Source organism: Pithys albifrons, chromosome 2 (genome assembly GCF_047495875.1).
Source record: "Pithys albifrons albifrons isolate INPA30051 chromosome 2, PitAlb_v1, whole genome shotgun sequence".
NCBI lineage: Eukaryota > Metazoa > Chordata > Aves > Passeriformes > Thamnophilidae > Pithys > Pithys albifrons.
In genome coordinates, this window is record NC_092459.1 from 35679765 (window position 1) to 35692608 (window position 12844).

Genomic DNA, 12844 nt, shown 5'->3' on the forward strand with positions numbered 1-12844 from the left:
GATGGCTGCAACTGCATCACCCAAAGCCTTCTCCAGGTTGAACAATCCCAGTAGCAATTACTATCTCTGCTATGATCTGGTGAAAGGCTTAGGCACTCCCTACAGCCTGAAGCCTGGATGGCTGCAAGTTTTTCTGTGAGCTGTCTTGGCCACTGTATCCTTTTGGTGAGCCAAGTGGATACCACCGCTGAGCTCCTGACTGCCCCATACAGGTACCTTTTCTGCTGTTCAGTCTCAGAGTTACCTGGCAGACGTAATACTGGCTCATCTCTTCCTAACTTCTCAGGAAGCTATTGGAGGATAAAAGCACACAGCTGTGGTGCATGTTCATCATAATTAAAGTACTGGAAGTCTTGTTTCATTAAAAATTTCCAGAAGTTGTAATTTTCCATAGTTTCACATTTCTATATTCTTTTGGTTGTTGGAGACTGGAATATGCTTCATACTCTACAGTTCAGCTCTCACAGATTTGTTTGAGCGTCTGAATGGCCTCATGTGTTGTATTGACACCAAACTAGTGTGGAACATACAGTACAGGTGGTCTCATAAATTTTTTTCTACATCCTCAGTGCTCTATCAAATACCACATTGCCACATGAGCAAGTGCAGGAGAGGGGAGTCCCAGGGGTTTCTACTTGCTCATCAGGACTTGCAGGGAGTTTGGGTCTGTTTTGTACTAAATCACTTGTTCCGTCATGCAGCCTGTAGAAAGAGAGATATTCAATTATTTGGTTACTATGAGAATTTTCTTTTTACTGGGAAAGAAATCATCTTATTCTTCATGCCTTCTCAGTATTCCATCTGTTGCAGACTGAAGTTTTCCTTCTTCTTGCTTCACCCTATCAGTAATTACCATCAACCTTAAAAACTACTACAGGTTTCAGTCTCCAAAACTTCATCTAGACATGCTCACAGACAGAACTTGTGCTTATCTGTGATCCACACAGACCTGCCAATACACTTCAGCTTCCAAAAACAGCATCATTCCAGGCTGGGCTTTGGGTTAACTGCTGAGAAATGGATTTGAATTAGTTTGCAAAATACAATCCAAAGCAAGAAGAATGAGGACTGTAACGTACACAGTCTGAGGTGGAAAGCTTAGTGTTATCATCATGGTGATTTTGAGTTTGAATGCAGGCTTCACATCAAAGCCCTGCTTGTGAAATCCCAGGGCTTTTCAGCCCTACCAGCAAAACCAGATTTAAAGATGTTTTGTATTTGTCTGGATCAGGCCCTGACCTAAAAGTTCTTACATACATGTATAAACTCATGGAGGTAATTCTTTTCAAGGTAGAAAACATCAGATGCTGCACAAATGTGAAGTTTTATTGTGATTTTGAGTGTTTCTAGAAATGAACAAACAAATCTCTATGATTTATTATGAAAATGGAAAGGAGTGTTAATGATTGAATATAAAAAACATACACTGAAAGGTTAAAAGCCAAAGAATATGTATGTAAATATGTTTAATGAGTACAGTTGTTGATAGCAAACACTGACTGTACATGACATATCCTGTACTTATAGAATACATCTATATACACATTTATATAAGACTGAAAAGGCACTAGATTTTCCCAAGTAAAACACAAGTAAATCAACAGTGTAAATCCAAACACTGAGGTTGGGGAATCTGTTTAAGGAGTTGTGCTGGAAGGAAAATTTTGAAAAATCACATGGTAAGTTAGAAATATGGTTCCCACTGAAAGTCAGGGAATCCAAAATCCAGCTCCCATTTGTGTCTTCAAAATCTCCCTTAATATACTGATCAGATGCCAAATAATGTGTGTAGTATGAGATTAATGAGTCTATAAAGGAATGTACAGTACTGCAGCAAACTACATAACATTAAGCTTCTTATGAAGCTGAAGAGCTTACTATAAAATCTGGCACTCCTGTTCATGCTATTCTTAAATTGTAGAAATTAATGGGTTCTTACAATACTGAGAATCTAAATACATTCCTGTGCAAGTAGTGCCCAAGAAATCTTGGAGTTACTTGTGGTGGAAGGTGCCGTCAGAATAAGGAATCAGGTAGGGTGGGCAAACCTGGTGGCCAACCTTTCATCTGCTTTTGCCAGAGTCACTTTTCTACTTTCATTTGATTGAAATGTTTATGGTTTAGAAAAAAGGGGGAGGGTTTTTTAATCTATTGAAAAAACTTACAGGAGAATAATATGATATGAAGAGAGCTTGATAAAATGAAGCTGTGATAGTTTATGTATGTGGAAAATAATAACTCCGTAGAAATGAGTAGTCAAATCTTATGGGTAGGTGTGTCTTTTAATGATTTTTAGTTTCTGTGATTTTATTGCCTTACCTATGGAGTCCAAGCTACAAGTGCAAGATGAGTGTAGGTAGTTTTTCAGGTCATGATTTTAGAAGTTATAAGAAATGCTGAGTATGTTTGCATGACATTTATTTACATTGGAAATGAAATAACAACCAGCTGTGTTCAAACAACTGCAGTGTCTGTGTCACATGCCTGATACCAGTGGCAGAACAGGCAGGCCAGGGCAGATGTCGTGTAAGAAGATTCACTCTCCTTTTGGAGTCACAACTGCTTTGGTCTGATGCTCAGAGCAGCTCCACTTGTAAAAGACAACAGCATCTGCTGTGCAGGGAATAATGAACTCTGCAATCATATGCAAACTGCATCTGCAATTGAGCTGCTGTCTTATGGTGGAAGCTCTTTTTTATATAATTCCATAGTTTTTGGCATGGTATCTCTAGTAACTCAAATATAAAGTCCTTACTACTGCTTTGTCAGCTGTTGAGCACCTTTCTATTATGCTTTTACTAAGAACAGATGAACTTGGCTTTTCCCATAAGCTAATACAATTACTGATGGCTTTACAGGCTGCAACAGGTTTTCATGCTGTACACACTGGTAATGCCCAGACTACCTCAGAGGAGAGAGGCTTTTCCTGAAGTAGTTTGGAGGGGTTTTTGCAGACACATGATTTTCTTCACTGGATCATTTTGTAGAGAAACCTGTTTCCTCTCCCAGGAAACTCAAGTGCAAAACTCCCAGTGACCCAAATAAGCAGATCCAAGGGCAGCTCCTGTGCTTCCCACTGGATTTAGTTAGCATTGCAGAAGTCTGGCCTCTGTTCCTTCCTTATTAAATGTGCATTGCAAGTCATATTTTAGTAAGTTAATCAAAACAGTTTGGAATCATATCCTTGGTTTAAATATGACCAAGACAAAACACAAGTCTGAAAGTATTCCTGCTTGGACCTGTCAGTGCAGTAATGCTCATGTGGCATCCATTAAGCTGTGAAAGCAAGCTGCAGTCATCAGTAACCTTGCCAAAGTGTTTCCCAGTACTGGATACTTTGTGTTTGTCATTGCCATGTCTGACCTCATCCTGCAAGTATTTGCATATTCTTGTATTAATTGGTCTTGAACATGGTAAGTCTGATGAACTGAGAGATGTACTCAGAGAATTAGAATTTCAGGGGCACAAAATGGAGGATGCACCATATATAAGCAACTGGCAATTATAGTCACTTGTTAAAATAGTTTACAGTGGCCTGTGAGGCACAAGAAGGAACATAGCACAACTTTAAATAAGTATAAAATTTTAGATTGTATATCCTGTATTTTGCTAATGTGTGAAAGTTGCACAATTATTTATGCCACAGATGAGTTGCCTCTAATAGAAAAACTAAATCCTGAAAAAGTCCATCTTCCAGTTAAAACAATTCTCTGTTTTCTTTCCATTAGCCTATGAGACCGTACTTTCACTTAATGTCACACTGCTCTGTGACTACAGGTGTTATGAATGCTCATGAAAAAATGGACCAGTATATCAAATTAAATAGAATGTATGCACCAGGGAATATTATCCTGGAGTACTTGTCGATGGCATGGGTGTCAATCCGCATGCTGACGTATCTCTGGTTTTTCCTCCTGCCTGAGCCCCTCTCAGCTCCCAGTGCCAGCTGCACCATCATTCGGTCCTGCTTGTCTCCATTCTCGGACATGTAGTGCCCCAGCTCGTTCACGTCCCCGTCGTTGTAGCTGCCGTCCATCATCATGGCCCGAGGCTGAGGCAGGCTGCATGCACAGGCAGGCTGTGGGCACAAACAAGTGCAGGGGGGGCTTGAGTTGTGTCCAGATGTACACAGACATCCCTTTCCTCCTTACAAAAGCAGAGAAGGGGAAAGGCCTGGAGAATTCAGGAAGCTGGGACACAAAAGAGAGAACAAGAGGGTGGAGCTGGACAGCATCTTTGTCCGTCTCCATTTTCCCATCTGCAAGATGTAGGTGCAGTCAGGGAGAGAGCAGGGCTCTGTGTGGGAAAGCTTATTTGGCTTAGGCACAAGTTTTCAGGGTGTAAAAAAGGTTGGATCTCTAGCTTGAAGCTGAGAAGATCAAAGAAGGACAGAGGGAAACCACAAGAAGGAATATATGAGGCTTGCCTCATTTGAAGAGGAGATCTTGGGCTGAAATTTTAGGTGGTTAAAATTTAATGTAACTTGCGAAAAAAGGGAAATTGGAACCATTGTGTAAGTTTAGACCGTGCATGGAGAAAGGTGGGGAATATCTGCCAAGTTATCTGAAACCCAAAATGCAGTATCCAACTGAATGTATTCACAGGTTTGGATCTTCAGTATAAAAAAGTATTGAAAGGTAAAATCCAAAACCTATCCCATTTATACAGGCACTGAAGGACTATATGTAGAGGGAGTTAGCATCATTAGACTCCAACAAAAGGACAGAGAACTTGGGTGTGGGTTTTCTGTGGCAAACCTTTACAACCTGCAATGACTTGCTGCTGATGTCTTTACAGGCACTGCCTTCTCCCCTGGCAGCTGAAAGCGGCACACTGTAGCTGTAAAGTTTTGAATGTTTCAAGACTTCTGCCACACCTTTTCCCACTCAGAAAACTGCACTGGGGATCGAAAACCTCACCTTGTCCCGCAGTTTTCTCTCCTTACGTTCCTGCACTGTTGTCAGGTAATTCACAGCTGCATATTCCAACACCGAGAGGAAGACAAACACAAAACTGACCCACAGGTAAATGTCCACGGCTTTGATGTAGGAAACACGAGGCATGGAAGCATTCACCCCAGTGATGATTGTGGACATGGTCAGCACGGTGGTTATGCCTGGGAACACACCAGAAGAGAGACCATTCTGAAACCAGACTCTTTGTCACAAATACAGTTGTTAAAATTTCCTGACATCTGAATTTACCTTGCTGTTTTGTTTTACACAGTTGAGCGATGGGTTTCACTGGTTGAGGAGGGTCCAGGCAGCCCTGAAAGTTCTAATTGGGGAATTTCTTGTCTTTTTGGTGAGCACAGCTCTGATTCTGGACTCAGAGTGCTGCTACCCTGTTCCTCACCACATCACAAGCCTCCCAGCCCTTGGCCAGGCAGCAGCACTTTGACCCCATGCTGGCTTCACACCACTCCAGGTTCAGGACAGTCCCTAGGGTGGTACAAGTACATGGATTACAGGTCCCTTCAAACTCAACTATGACTCTCCATTTCTAAATATCTCAGCTTCTACTTCTACTCCTCCACAGCATGGACACAAGCAAAGCTGCTGCTTCTACCAGTTTCCACTGTGTTTTCCATATGTTGGACTTTTCCTGAGCAGTCCTGCTTCATGGGAAGTCACAGAAGTCACCAGCCAAATCTCACACCTGGTCTGTGCCCTCACTGGAGCAAAAGCAAAGAACAATGGGGCTCTGCAGGGCAATGCTGCCCCATGTTACCCCATAGATGAGCACAATGGGCACATCAGCGGGGACAGGAGCCCCTGTAGTTCAGTGTTATCCTCACTCTTAGGGAGGCTGTCTGTGGCCCTCTTATTTCAGGGTCTAATTATGTCACATTAGTGATCATTTTGAAAGTTGAAATAATGTACACAAGCATGAATTACTGATTTAACAGGAGTATCTATGTGCTAAAAATGCTGCTAAGGCAGTGCCTATGTCTTCTGAAAGGCCATGGCCCAAACATTTAAACTCCTTTTAATATCTTAAGGCTGTTTCTAAATTCAGACATGGGCAGTCGCCCCACTGCTGTATCTGTTATGTCTCTTTATGTCCCCCCTCCATTGAGGAATATGATTTTAAGAATAAATAAAATCCTGAGGCATGTTATCTGGAGTAAGAGGAAAAAAGCTTGAGCTGAGAATCTGCAAAACACAAACAGCACTTTACTAAGGGCAAAGCACCCACTTTAGAAGATTTCCGTCCATATCATAGTTCTGCTTGCATGATGACTTCTCTGACATATGGCTTCATCTGCCTGAAAGATGCTGCAAAAGGGGAAGCTGAATCCCTCACATTGCAGTGCAAACTCATTTAACAAGTTAAATGGCACAGCTCAGCTGGCTCTATTACCTCCAGCCTCCTTCCTCTAGCAAACTCAGTAAACTGAAATTTTGTCAGGGCTGCCGATACTGATTTTCACCTTCTCATTCACTGAAGTCTCTGAAGGTCACTAAGACCTCAAGGTCTATCTGTGCCCTGTCTCTGTTCACAGCAATAAAAGCAGAGCAAGACATTTGCTTGCTGATTTGTACCATGTGCCTCCAGAGTTTGTGGGAACAAGGAAGGCGATTCCCTTGGCATCAGAGGGCAGACGCAGAGTTTGCACCATGGACAGTCTCCTGTCCCTGGGAGACGTGTGGCACAGCTGATTTCCATGCCACAAGGCAACATGAGGGCAGTGCGTAGCACAGGGGATTTCATTTTGGTGGGCAAGGCTGTGGTTGCAGCAATTGTGTCTTAGGTCTGCTGACTCCAAGATGGTTTTTACCTAATGGTACTCTGGCAGGAACTGCTCGGCGATCGATCCAGAAGGACACCCAGGACAACATGACCATGAGAGTGGCAGGGAAGTAGGTTTGGAGCAAGAAGAAGAAGATGTGTCGACGTAAAGTGAAGTTTATATAGAGACGATTGTACCACCCTGTATGACAGAGAGAATGAAAAAGAGAAGTTACACCAAACTACTTTTAGACAAGGTGATGGTGCATTAGGAGAAAAGTGCCTCATTTTCTTTCACAAAAATACAGTCAATGACCAGAGATCATTGCAATTTACAGAGAACACTCCTTACTGAATCAACTTTCAAAGTCAAAGCATCTCGCTGGATGATATACTTAAGAAAATTTAGCCTGTGTAATTTGAGAGTTTAATTAATGTTAAGCCTTGGTGTGATCTTGAAGAAGGATTGTCTTTCCAGACGGCATAACTGTCAAGATGGAAGTCTGTGGCAGGCACAGCCACCCTGACATAGAAGACAGGAAGGTCTGATGGGCCACAGAGAGAACTCACAATGAACAATTCTCCAAGACCAAGGTCAAGACAGACAGTTTGCACCCCTTCTTCCCCCAGCCCACTCTCTAGTAGGTACTCTAGTACCCACCTGTGCTGCTGTAAAAAGCAAGCTTTGTGGTGGTGTGAAACTCCTGAATCAGGAACTGGGACAGTGATATTCTCTCGTCTGTTTTAAGGGAATCATTCCCATTCTTCCAGTAGAGCATAAGGTCATCTTCAGTGTAGGCATCTAGGGGAACAGAGCAAACCTCAGTATAGTGCACTGAACAGGTCCTCCCACCCCCACATCCCAGGGTGTGCCCTCACAGCCCTCCCAGTTACCTGAGAGGTCCTGTCTGAAAGGCTCAACTGCCCAAAATGCCACCCACCTAGGTGGTGGGTATGGTTGTGTCAAGGAGTGGATTAGCTCATTGTTAGAGCCCTCAGGCCTGATGCCTTATATGTTTTGTAAACCCTTTTGTTTCTCTAATCAAAATTTCACATACATATTGTGTGTGTCAGGTAACCTACCACATCAGAACCTAAAATATTATCCCTTATAAACCTCCTAAAATCAGAAACAAACAAAAAAAAGAGACTTAGAGGAAGGAGTCTGCTTGGGGGTAATGGGAGTAACAGTCTATCAGTTGTCTGAGGCATGCAGGAGGGAAAACTCTTGGGTAAACTTTCTACCTAGATGCACACATGAATATTACAGGTCTTGTTTTTTTAATGGGGAAATAATAGTAATGCTAATCCTTTCAGACTGGTTTAGTAGCAGCTCTTTGCAGACAGGGAGAGAAAGAATCACATGTAAATGCATTAAAACCAAATTAAGATGAAAATGTCTTATTGCAAGCTTAAGAAGGAGGAGAAAATAGCTCGTAAGAAGCCAAAAGTTTAAAGTGTATGAAATCTAACCAATTCATATGTGCATCACACTTGGGACAAAGAGTATAAGCTGGGTTTATCTCAAATAGGAGTAAGAAATGCAAGAGGAAGGGGGTTAATGCCTCTGCCCTGCCATGGTTTCTGTACCATGGATGAGCAGATGGTGCACGTGTAGGACAATTTATCTCTGTGTTTGAGGGCATCTGGGCAAGAGGGTGCTGGTGGAGGCTGCTGACCTGCAGGCAAGTGGCCCAGGTCCTTGCAGGGTGGAGTGGCTGTGTGGCAGCTTGGCTGGCACTCAGGGACACTGGCAACACAGTGCTCACAGCTGTGTTGTTGCAAACACCATATAGTTCTAGTGAAAAAATACGTGCAAGGAGTTTTTCTTAGGGCTGAAGTCTGTTGACTTTGGTTAGGACTCCCATGAATGCAGCAGCAGTTTAATTATTCTTATAATTAGTTGTTGGTATAATTAAATGCAGTTTGGGTGCCCATTGGGTGCAGCCCTCAACTCCTCAACATCTCCACTTTACTTACAGCTTTCAATCTCCAGGGAACATGTCTGCGTGTCCAGGGGAAAGCGACTAAAATCCATGTTGCACATTGCTGTGACTGTTACTCTAGAAATAACAAAAATCACTTCATTAAAAACTTGTCCTCTTATATGACTGAAAAATAGTAAAGCTGTGAGTTTGGTTTTTTAATAAACAATTACAGCCAATACCAGTCAACTGAAAATAAATCCCTTCCATTTCACTTTAGTTAAAGCCATTTCTTCCTCTCAGCAAAGTAGTGTTATAAAAAATTACTAGAAAGTTAGGCCATTACAAATTGCTACTAGATGACAAAAACTTAGGAGAAGAAAATCAGAAAGGGCAGAGAGGACACTTTTCCCCTCGACAAGCAGCAGACATATCTCTGCAGACATCTGTCCTTTCAACAGATGCTTTTTACAATAAAATAATTTCTATTTATCAAAGCCATCCTAGTGCCATGAGGGATCTAGGTAATTTTCTCCACACACGGTGAATTTCCAGCTGCTCAGTGAGAACGCAGCGATCACACGTGGGTATCAGCCACCAGAGGGCACAGGCAGTGCCTCGAGTTAAGGCTGGAGCTGATATGCAACAGTGACCACCAAAATGCTCTGCCCGATCAGTCAAAAGCTCTGGTCTCGCTATGGTCTGATTATCTCATTTTTCATAGCATAATTTTGTGTTTGAACTGTAGCATCCGTAAATCTTAACTCGACTGGCTTGAACTCCAGGGAAGTAAATTTTAAAAAAAGAATGATTCATAATGGGGAAAGAATTAATGAGTTATAGGAGGCCTAATGGAAGACAGACATTTGTCACAAAATGAGAAAAACACAGTGCAGTCCCTTATGTTAGTAGTCCTTCTGCATTGTGTGTCTCAGATTGATTGTTTAGGTGCTAGTGAGATCTACAGTGGTATCCAAGAAAAGAGAAAACGAAGTCTGGCAAACAACCTTAATAAGGCAGGCACTAAGGAAAACTGTAATCTCCAGGCAAAGGCATTCAGCAAAGGCAGACAGGCAGTATGACCTGTTTGCTCCTAAGGAGAGACCAGCCTTTGTACTTCCCCAGCATTCACAAAGCACTGCAGCCTGCAGTCACTGCTGAATAAAATACTGAAACTCTGCCAGTTTGCTATAGAAGATGTCCATGACCATTTTGTCCAGGGCAATTGTTTAAGCACAAGATTGTGCTTGGCAGGATCTGAGTAGCGGGATGTTCTTCTGTTCCCATTTTCTTTATATAACCATGAGTGCTTGCAACACAGATGATTGGTATTGCAGCTATATTAAAGAGTATACAGGCATGCATGCTATTGCTGAACATTATGTCATATTATTGTCCTTTTTTATAGTACTAATGACCTGAGCAAACTTTGCAAAGGGCTAAGCCACACCTGAACCTTGTCTAATATGCTGAGTGAAGAAAAAGCTTTGATAATGCAAAGGTAGACACTGTTCAGCCTGTTAATTCCAATGAAGAGTAAGATAAAAATATCAAGGAACAAAAGAATTCTTGTCAAACTGATGCCCTCTAGGGAATCAAGAACTTCTTTGCTTGATTTACTTTCATAGAATCATAAAACACCTCTGCAGGCTGAGAAGTTGATCACTTCGCCTTGCGGCATGCTCAGATCCACCTCTGCCACTACTAACATTCCCTAAAGACCTCCACAGCTTTCACAAGCAGTGTATTCTGCAACTTTATCATTAGATAATCGATGAAACTTGCTGATACATTCTTCCTATGACTCAGATTTTCCTTCTTTTTGTCCTTCAGAATATCTATCAATTTTCTTTATTTATCAGGTATTTTATTATTTCATTGCTGTGGAGGTGATACCAACATTTTTGCATCAGAATATTATACAACGATTTCCTCCCTAATAAGTTTTTATGGGTCATTTGGCAATACTTGTTTTCTGACTGGATGGAGCTGCAGCCAAGAAAAACAGAAGCACAGATTTTAGTTTCTTTGGGAGATAGACAGGTCATGCTGGATTTGTCTTAGAGTTAATTTTTTTTCACAGTAGCTGGTGAGGGGATGGGTTCTGGATTTTTGTTGAAAACAGTGTTGGCAATACAGGGATGTTTTTGTTGTTGCTGGGCATCAAGGCCTTTTCTGCTTCTCACCCCATATCACCAGCAAGGAGGCTGGGGCTGCACAGGGAGTTGGGAGGGGACTCAGCCAGGACAGCTGACCCCAACTGAGGAAAAGGACATTCCACAACATATGGCATCATGCCCAGCATAGAAAGTGGGGGAAAGAAGAAGGAAGGGGTGGAAGTTTGTAGTGATGACATTTGTCTTCCCCAGTCACTGTTATGTGTTATGGAGCCCTGCTTTCTTGGGGATAGCTGAGCACCTGCCTGCCCATTGGAAGTGGTAAATGAATTCCTTGTTTTGCTTTCCTTGTGTGTGGGGCTTTTGCTTTACCTGTTAAACTGCCTTTCTCTCAGCCCACAAGGGATTTTTAATTTTTGCCATTTCAATTCTCTTGTCTCTCCCACTGGGAGGGAGTGAGCCAGCAGCTACATGGGGCTTAGTTGCCAGCTGGTGTTAAATCATGACACAGATGCTCCTTACTTAGCATCTCCAAGTATGAAAGTGTTACTTACTAAAATGAAAAAAATTCTGGTTTAATAATATTCAGACTTACATCAGCTGATCAACCAGTTGGAAAATAAAGGAGAAAGCCAGGCTTGGGATCACCCCTTTAACCAGAGGACAAAGAAAGTTTACAAAAAATATCCCCTTCAAGAAACTTTCATGCATTTCACATGAAAAGTGAGAAAAAGCAGGAAGCACTAAAGTCAAGTGCTTGGGCTGCTCTAGCCATACATGTGAGATAACAGGAGCTATATACCCTTGCTCTGAAGCTTGTCACTTTATGTGCTGAGGGTTGTTCCCTCTGTTTTGTTGTGTACCATAAAGCTAAAGTAGCACTCGGTATAATTTATGCTTCTTCATAATTGCCTATAAGAATAGAAATGGCACATTTTGCTGGGCACAGAGGCTTGTTGTATAGTGAAGTGATAACTATAGCTGCCCTGGACTTGTCTTTGTTACCAGATGTTGCCCTTTTACTTAGATTGTGCCCTGTCCCTTCAGCAGTGCCCTGTGGGGATTGCAGCCCACTGGTCTCTGGAGCTGCTCCAAGAGACTGTCATGTGTGACTGCAGCTTCCCAAGAGGAAAAGGGGCTAACCATTCATACAAGGCAAAGGGACAGGGGGAGAACCAGCGACATGGACACAGAATTTGGCACAAAAATCTTCCTGTAACAGTCACTTAAATAAACTCGGACAGGGACTCTGATGTCTGTGGATAGTCAACACATTCATTCTTTTTTATGCTTTTTTGTTGTATGAAGTCATGCAAAACCACAATACAGGAATCAGTTAAACCACTCTCACTCCACTAATGGTTTGCATTGACTGAATGCAGCTTTACCTGAGGCTATAAAGTACCTTCCCATCTGGCTGGACCCGCAGCATGACATTGTCTGTGGTGGTGTCATGGATGAAGGAACGCTTGGAGTGCACAAAGAACATGTCGGGAACCCAGATCTTCTTCACCAATCTGCCATCAAAGGTCATGCTTTGGTTGTTGGTGCTGGGGAAGGACAGCCGCTCATCTTTCCAGTAGTGCCTCAGATAAAGTGTCATGGTGAAGTCCTGCAACAAACAGGCTTGTGTTACAACTTACACCTTATCAGTATAGTAGTGATTGCCTCTCTCTGGGACAAACCATGAACTGGAAAGTACTGTTCCTGGAGGCACATCCTCTCACTGAGCTGCAAGGGACATGACCAGCTGCAGCTTGTTTATTTCTCAGGTCAGACAGACTTACAAGGTTCAGAAATCAGGGGCCATTCAGGTGGCAAATCCACCTCTGAAATGCAAATGTGGCATTTTAGTGTCTGTGAGCCACTCCAGGGGCAAAAATGCAGGCATGCCAAGGCAACAGTGGGCACAGAGTTCTGCCAACAGCTTCATCCCCCAACCATGCAGTGTTGTGCTCCTGGAGCAAACAGGGAAGAAGCACCTGCTGCCTGCGCTGCCATCTCTGCTGCTCCAGCAACTGCCCTCTCCTAGGCAGCTGGAAGAGTGTGCTGCACGGGGAGCTCTTCCTC

At 42.7% G+C, this 12844-nt stretch overlaps 1 protein-coding gene across 2 annotated transcripts in view; it reads right to left on the minus strand.

Annotated features, from left to right (window-relative positions):
• Positions 1-1409: 1409 nt before the first annotated feature.
• LOC139668309 (gamma-aminobutyric acid receptor subunit rho-1) overlaps positions 1410-12844 on the minus strand; it is a 37583-nt gene continuing 26148 nt past the window's right edge. For both annotated transcript variants that reach the window (XM_071547849.1, XM_071547848.1), the window contains exons 5-10: positions 12163-12386; positions 8713-8795; positions 7394-7534; positions 6782-6934; positions 4920-5116; positions 1410-4078 (exon numbers count right to left, since the gene is read on the minus strand). In XM_071547849.1, coding sequence (XP_071403950.1) covers positions 3791-4078; positions 4920-5116; positions 6782-6934; positions 7394-7534; positions 8713-8795; positions 12163-12386 — 1086 coding nt within the window. In that variant the 3' untranslated portion in view covers positions 1410-3790. The remainder of the gene's footprint in view (positions 4079-4919; positions 5117-6781; positions 6935-7393; positions 7535-8712; positions 8796-12162; positions 12387-12844) is intronic.